Source organism: Cervus elaphus, chromosome X (genome assembly GCF_910594005.1).
Source record: "Cervus elaphus chromosome X, mCerEla1.1, whole genome shotgun sequence".
NCBI classification, from domain to species: Eukaryota; Metazoa; Chordata; class Mammalia; order Artiodactyla; family Cervidae; genus Cervus; species Cervus elaphus.
The window spans coordinates 140540368-140549081 of record NC_057848.1 but is presented as its reverse complement, the minus strand read 5'-3'; the positions used below and the strand labels follow the sequence as shown (position 1 = coordinate 140549081).

The 8714-nt window shown below is 32.9% G+C and overlaps 1 protein-coding gene across 1 annotated transcript in view; it reads right to left on the bottom strand.

Moving 5' to 3' along the window:
• Nucleotides 1-4128: 4128 nt before the first annotated feature.
• Nucleotides 4129-8714, bottom strand: part of TMEM47 (transmembrane protein 47) — a 29343-nt gene continuing 24757 nt past the window's right edge. The window contains exon 3 of the mRNA XM_043895460.1: nt 4129-7474. Within this exon, the coding sequence (XP_043751395.1) occupies nt 7296-7474 (179 nt within the window). The 3' untranslated portion in view covers nt 4129-7295. The remainder of the gene's footprint in view (nt 7475-8714) is intronic.

Below are 8714 nucleotides of genomic sequence, written 5' to 3'. Positions count from 1 at the left end.
TAGCTTAAGGCAGGAACCATCTCTGATGTATGTAATCACCTCTGACCAGGGGTACAGGGTCATGTGGTGCAAATATGGCTGCCTGCCAAGCCCTCTGTTCTCAGAAAAATCATCATGGGCGGAGCCTAGACTCCAAAGCTAATCAGCTGTATCAGCCTTTCAGATTTCTACCCTCATAAAACTGCATAGTCTTATACCACACAGTTCTGACTAAATAGTAAAAACCAGAAGATCTGTTAGATCTCCTATTCCTGTGTGTAATTTTTTCCAATTCTTATGCTCACTTTGTATATTTTCTTAGATTGTAAATAATTCTAAGAATGCTCTGATTTCAAAATAAAAAAGATATGTGCAAAACATTCTAAATATAAAAACGCACAAATTTGTATTTATGCTCGTAAATCGAAACGAGCCTAACTTTAGGAAAACAGCATGTTGCATGTGTGCATGTATTTTCGCCATCCAAACAGTGCAGTAGCCAAACAAGCCTAACTGAAATCAAATAGTGCTTTTGACCTGAATGGACGTAAGAAGTCTTAATTGTTGACTCAACTTTTAGAGCATTTCTGGTTCAAGGATGTCATGCAATCAGAAGCAGCAGGAGGAGGTTGCCCTGTTTAGGATCATACTTGAACTTCCTAAAGCTTAAATACCTGCCCCAATACACACTAATATTTATTGACTTTCTGATACAAATAGGGAAAAAATAATTATACCCATGCCTGAAAAAAAATGTGGAAAAGAAACTCAGAATATTCCATGTCTTTCAAGTTGGCTAGAAAGATGTGCTAAATATTGAGGTTTGCAAAGAAATATTCTGAGAATGGATTTTCCAAAATTCTGCTTCATTAAGAAGCATTTAAAAACAACTGAAAATTTTATATGAAAAATATAACTGGAAATTTTATATAAAACATTATGCCTCTATAAGGATTTCTATATCAAATTTATGCAAAATGTGTTCCCATAGTGAATAGCACCCATAACTTGGAGTTGAATGAGAAGCATACTTTTCATTCCTACTGTATAGCACACAGAACTATATTCAAAATCCTGTGATAAATGATAATGGAAAAGAATATGAAAAAATATATATCTGAATCACTGTACAGTAGAAATTAACACATTGCAAATCAACTACATGGGCTTCCCCAGTGGTGCCATGGTAAAGAACCCACCTGTCAATGCAGGAGACACAAAAGATGCAGGTTTGATTCCTGGGTAGGGAAGAGACACTGGAGTAAGAAATGACAATCCACTCCAGTATTCTTGCATGGAAAATTTCATGGGCAGAGGAGCTTGGCGGGCTAGTCCAACATCTCATTCTGCTTTCATACACGCCATGACTCAAATAATTAACATAGACATAATGGCTGGATAATGTGTAAGAACAATCACCTTAAAGTTAAAAATTGGAAAACTTGTTCTTGATGTCAAGAATTGCCATTATTACCAGAGTAGTGATATGACCACAAGGGGGAAGTTACTCTCCAAAAATGGTTTGATCCACAAGTTTTTCAGGGAGAGAGAGCATGATAGCATTATTTGTTATCTTCTGTTAAAACACATTATCAAAGTCGAGTGAAGCAGTGTTTCTCCTCCATTTAACCTTTGACAATATAATTCTCCATTCATAATAATTTTAAGAGAAATGTCTTCTCTTCTGGTTTAAAACAATTTCTTTGAACTCTTCATTGTGAACTATATTTTTACCAAAAAATGAAATAGGTTGTATGATATTGTTTTACCTTTATGATGATAAATTCAAAGCAACCAAGGGGCAGTCTTAATACCATCATCACATATATGTAAAATGTTTTAACTCTATGCCTGTCTCTCTCTTGTAGTATAAGAAATGCCTTCAGGTCACCCACATAACAGCCTCACTCAAGTCAAAATTGGTATATAAACTTTATATACTTATATAAACATATAAGCTATATATATATATATACACTATATACATAGTATATATATATATACTATACATATATAGTGTAGATACTATTTTCTTCATTGATTCATGTCACATGCAGAAACTGAACTGTTCAAGGTTTTTGCTGGTTTGATGACATTTTCCAGTACTTGTTCCAAGCTTCTTTTATAATCACTATTTCTATGAAGTCATTCAACTTGAAAATAATTGCTTGCCAAAACTGAGTTTCTCTGGTGAACCACTCAACACAGTTTTAGTTTTACAAAGAACACCATTCTTTGTGTGCTGTTAATCTTGGCTTTGAAACACCACATATTATCCTTCCACTTGAACAGCTCAGCTCCTGTTCTCTTGGTTACACTTTGGAACCATTAGACTTACGGCTGGAATATCAATGTGAGTCACCTAGCTGGTGACTCTTTGAAAACAGATTTTCCAAGTATGGATATATGGATCCTCTGCTCATAGCAACATCTAGTAGTTGTTAAAAATGTGAGGACTTCCTGAACAGTCTGCAAACCTGCATTTAATCAGAAAAGTTGCTGGCATTTATTACATGGAGTTTTGTTACTTAGTCTAATTTTAACTTTGACATTAAGTACCTATGACATTGTGTCCCCAATACTTGACACAGAAGTCATTCAAGTTAAATTATTCAAATAAATTAGTGCTTCCTGTGAAAATACTAAGAGCTTAATTTTCATTTTTATTTGCTCCTTTAATCTTATCTCATTTAAGACTGCACTTCTAAAAAGCTATTAACAGAAGGTCATAACATGAAAATTTGATCAATAAATTAAAAATCTAGGTATTCAGTGGATTATTCTACAGAATACAAAATAATTTCATTATCAGTTCATTTTCTAACCAAAATGACTTAAAAGACTACCAAAATGGAACATTTTGTTGACAAACCATGGGCCTGACAAAAAAACAAACCACAAATTGACTATATGGCCATTATGGCAAAGCAAATTAAAACTGTTTTCCTATTTCATGTTCACAGTGAAATCTCTGAAGGCAGTGAATTTTCCCTTGTCAAATCCTAGTGAAGTTATGTCTCCATATCTTCCAAATTCATAGAAACTGGGTCATGGATAATTACCAGGCTAGAGATGTTTGTAAAGGTGTTTTGGACATGAGAATTCTGTATGAAAATGAAAGTTCTTTATACTGAAAATATAATACATCAAATGAATGATGCTACTCCATCAAAGTAGAATAAGGTCATTGAAATGGAAAATTTCTACAATGGTAGAAAATTTGTGAAAGTGTTAGAATTTATTTGGATTGGCCAAATAGTTCATTCAGGTTTTTTGTTAACATCTTACAGAAAAACTTGAACAAACTTTTTGGCCAACCCAATATAACTTAAACATGCATACTTTTGAGTATCTGATAGTAAATATCTCATAGATTTACTAATGATTTATAATTTTTCAGCAGAAAAGTATACTGTGAACCTGTCAAGATTTGAGGGTTCATATGAGACATAAAAGGATGTCTTCATGACAAAAATATGTATTTTTATTTAAACTGATTTTATCAACACAGAAAGTTTGCTCAATTATATATGCTTCTATTTCTATCTTCCAGAAAATTTTCTGACAATCATACAAGTAAATTTTTTGCTCTAATATAAATTCCCTTCCAAGTATACTCACATTTATTTAGCACAAAGGGTGATAGGAAATTTGGACTTAAAATTTATGAACTTCTTCACATACACATACATGCATAGAAAATTTTAAGTGTCTAATTAAAAAACAGAAATAATGCAGGAAAGTCTGCTTTCATGTACACTGCAACTATTGAAAACTGAACAAAAACCAAAATAGAGGATCAAGTCCTTCACTACTCCTAATTGTGCGATAAGAGAGTAGGAAAAAGGATAACCTACACTCTATCTCCTCTCTGTGCCTTTTAAAATGAAAGTTTTAAAAAAGACATTTAATATCCTTTATTTTATTGCTCACATTTAACTCAGCTGCAGAGGACAGAAAGGATTTGGGGAGATAACTGAAACAAAAAAAAGTTTAAAAAAGTTTTACACAAAATGAACATGTCATATATCAAGCTATGTTTTCTAAATAAGATATATTTTACAAAAGAGAAAATGAAGTGAAGACATGTAATTTAGAAACCTGTTAAAAAGAGTCCACACAGCAGAAAAGACACAAAGTCAAACCACATCAGGGAAGCCACTTTTATTTTTATTTTTTCCACATAGATAATTTCATGTCAGCTACAAAAATCATGAAATGAAGAACTGATTGTGAAACTGCAAACTCAAAAACCACTGGAGTGATAAACAGGATCTCCCCAAAGGATTGTTAAAAAAATAACCAGAATACCATGAATTCATATTTAAGTAGTAAACATGTCATATATTTTAAAATAATAAATATAGAACAGCAGTAGAGAAACTAATAGCATAAACAGCATGGAGTATATTTTATTTTTAAGACAGATGAAATTTCTAGGCACAGTTTTAGGCATTAAAGAGGACACAGAGGCATAGGTTAGTGTGTGCTGCTCTGTACAAAAATACAGTCTGAATAAATTACATTGCTAGCCATACAATTAGACGTCACTTACCAGTCAGCTCATTGCATGTTTAATAATATACAGTTACATGCTAATCCATATATATCATTTATATTTCAAACACATAGGTCTCTCTATATTTATGTCTTTAAAATTTACATGTTGAACTTACAAAAGCTAAATTGCTGTGCAAGAAATCCAAATAACTAGCCCTGCTGAGTACTTTATGCTGTATGTAGGTATGTGTATCTCTCTCTCCCTGACAAACAATGGGATCAGAGTTAATAGTTTGGCTAGTAAGAAAACAATAAACAAACCTAAAGCTGCAAAGACATAATATTATTGTAGGTGAAAAATTCACTTGTGTTTATTCTGATAGACAAAACAGTAGTTTGAATGAGCCATGATAACTTTCATGTTGTACTGAACTTGTTAGTAATGAAACACTTTCAACTATTAGTGATGGTAGAAATATAGCAAAGGGCTCTTCACTGGAAAGGGGTAAAAAGTAATATAAGAAATCTACTTTTCATTAAACTGCAAATATGTGTGCCTTAGCCTATACCATATTCTGTCACTTCCAGGTTTTTCAAATTGACAGAGAATGAAAACTTGATCAAGACTTGAGACGTGATATTGGTCTAACAGCACACTGCATCCTCTACTAGGACTAAGAAAAGTGCCCCATTGATGTCAGCATCAAAGTACTGTTCTTCCATTATTCAGGAATAAAAAGATTCTCTCACAACAGAGAGTGTTTAGTAGCCGAAATCCCTATCCAACAAATATCGTATTTCCCATGCTGCTCTGATAATATGCAATTAACTACAAGACAGTCTGGCCCAGATTTTACTATTTCTCAAGAAAATTGCTTCAAAAGATTCTATAATAGTCATATCTTTCTGGAAAATGTCCACTCATAGTTTCTTACGAGTCTATACAGGATTATATACTTTTATAAAGGTTTCTCTCTAGAATGCATTTAATTAGTTTTGTCTGTCATTGCTAAAATAAGCCTGGTTCTTCAAATTTACTTCATGATTCCATAGAAAAGTCACAAGATAAGAGGTTTTATTTTAAGCATTTGAATAATAAAATAGTGGGTTTTTTCCTGTTGTTTTTGGCAACAGTTCTTAAGACAAGCTGAAAGCAGAACTCTGCTTTGGGAGGTAAAGCAAATTATTAAACATTATTGATGTAGTCCTGTTCTTAATGGATTTTGCAATACAACAGAACATAGGCATTTTTTAAATGGTTTCTCCAATGCTTCTTTCTGCAAGAGGGCCAAATAGTGTCCTTGTTAACAAAAATAATTATTTATAACTTTTATATTAGAACTGTATATTTGCTATAAAAATATGTTTATAATTAAACTATCCAAATTTGTATATTAAATAGGATTAACACAAGTTTGCAGTGTAAGATTTGCTGCAAACTTATTCCTTATTATTATTCCATTTGAACAATCAATAAATGATTCCCTTACCATAAATCCATCGTAATTGTGTGCACAAATCAGTTAGCCCATTAGTTAACTTCAGAGGACCAGGTGATAACCAGATGAAAACCAGATGAATTCTACTCCTCTACTGACAATTATATAAATCTATCACTATTCCTTTTTTAATGAAGACATTTAAAATACTTGGAAAAAAAGAAGCCTTCTATTTTAATGACTTTTAAACAAAATGACCATCCTAATTGCTACACTCTTTTGAACTACAGTGCTTACAAAAGAATCATTAATTTTCAGATTAACACCATTTCGATTTTTCTTCTTATACAATTCTATTTAACACTTTCCAATAAGAACATAGAGCAAAAGCTTTAAGGTATATGCACTTTTGTACAGTAAATAAGTGTGAATACCGATCTAAGCCTCTTAACAACGTGTACAAGGTTAGTGTTCAAATCACTTCACTAGAGCAAATATTAATTTTATGTGCAATAGGCAAATGCAGGTGTAGGGTTAGGGAACAACTTATTACCATTTATACTAATGGCTCACCTTCTATAAAAATACTTAAGCTTGTTACATATGCACAATTGTTTGCTGTAATGTTTGGTAAGTGATTTAAAGGGTACTTAGGACAAAAGCAATCATGCATATTTCTTTCTAGTTGCCCCAGGGAAAATAGAGATTCTCAATTTTTCCTCATTCTAGATATGGCTGAGGCACAATTTCTAACCACATAATGAAATGCACGTCTCCAAATCTTGACTACCTTCCCAGCGAGATGCTGATTGCCAAAGCATAACCTCCCATTAAAACGTAGGTGGAATATGTATCATTAACCCAGTTACATTCAGAACCCCCATTAGATGCTGAAGGGAAGTTTACTTTTCAAGAGTTCACTCAAGCAAATAACCAATGTAGTCATTGGATGGGATAAGCAGGCAATAAGGACTCTAACAGTGGAATCCTTGTCAGCACAAAGGAACTTCTAAATGTTGCTTATGCCAGCTGTTCCCCTGCAGGCAAGAGGAGATTCAGGCATTTCTCATTCCAACTAGTTTCTCACAATGGTTTCTGTCATATAGACCCTTTGCTTGTCAAGAAAAGTGACATGAATATATTGGAAGTTTGCAGCATTTGCCTATGTCTAATCAGCTCTCTTAATTTGTGCAGGTCCCTAAAATGGATGTAAAAGCTGGTTATGATGTTGACAGCCAAAAGGCAAAAGATATTAAATCAACTGAGCAAATTGTTTGATGCTCCACAAGTGTTTTAGAAAATGATGAATTAGAAAAAATGCAGACGTAATCCTTTTGTTGGATGGTTGATTTTTTTTTAAATTTGAGACTACTGGTTCTAGTAATAGTCTTCGTAGTTCTTAGGGTTCAGGCAATAAAGGATGGCACCCCCAAATGAAAATATAGTTGCACCCCAGGCCAGGCCATAACCCCAGTTGAACTCATGGTAAATTTTCAAGCTCACAGTTTCAATGAACTTGATTGGGTAAAGAACCAGGCTGCAAACCTGTAAAACAACTGAAAGAAGAAAAAAAATGAAAATTAGGAAAATGTTATTTACAGGAAATATAATGATATACAAATATACATATGTATGAGAATTACACTTAAACAAAAAAGTCAAAAAATTTGAAGCATTGCTTATTCTAGATGGTATACTTTAAAATACTGACTTTTTCTGTTTAACACTATTTCACAGTACAGTAAGCATTACTCTAGTAATAATTAGCAAATTACTATAATAGTATTTGATGAAATTAGTGTAATATACTAATTTATATGAACATACAAAGTAGTGATTCTCAGTTTACAAACACATATAATTATCACTATTACAGCAAGTAGTACTAGTTTAGGTAAACTGTTTTACTATATAAAACTTGTAAATAGCTTCCCAAGAATAGTGACCCCAAATACCAGCTGAAAACCTTTGTTATTTATTTATACTCTTGGGAAGCTGGGGAATCTGAATTCATCTGTACTGATTAAACTGGTGTACTTGTGGTTCAAGGTGTACTTCTGTTGTTGTCACTCCACAGTATCATCTAACTCAGCCCAATGCTCGAGAAAATCCTACCTTGATGTCCTTACTTATATCACTATTTTTATTATTTTCTTCTCATCTAGTTTATAACTTTCATCTTTTAAAATGGGTTCAAAACTAATCTTTGTCAAGAAGCCACACCGACTCATACCCTATTAGATATAACAGATGACATTTATATATTTATACCTCACTCATTTTCAAAAAAGAATAAAGTCTCTGAAGGCACGGAACATAATCAGACTAGAAAACCTAAGCTAATGATGTCTATCACAATAGGACACAAAACTTAGCTCTTACTTCTTAGTTAAATCTTAGTTCTGAGTCAGGGCTAACAGGGAAATGTGATGAGTCATACTTAGTAAAATATTTATATGAGACACTAGATTACACAAGAGATAATATCTTCCAGTCAAAGTCATAACCATCTATTATATGTAACATTGCAACTGCTACATAATTTCTCTTTTATTTCAATCAATTTAACGAGAATTTATGGGATGCATCTGCCTTATAGATCCATCTCTACTATATGATGGCTCCCACTCTCAAGAAAGAGACAATCTTCTCCCTGAAAACTCTGAGATACAGTAGTATGTGAAATGGGTTGGCAAACTACCAAATCTGGTCTGCTATTTATTTTTGAAAAAACTTGTGCTGGAACACAGGCTCATTCATTTATGTACTGTCCATACCACCATGGCAGAGTAGAGT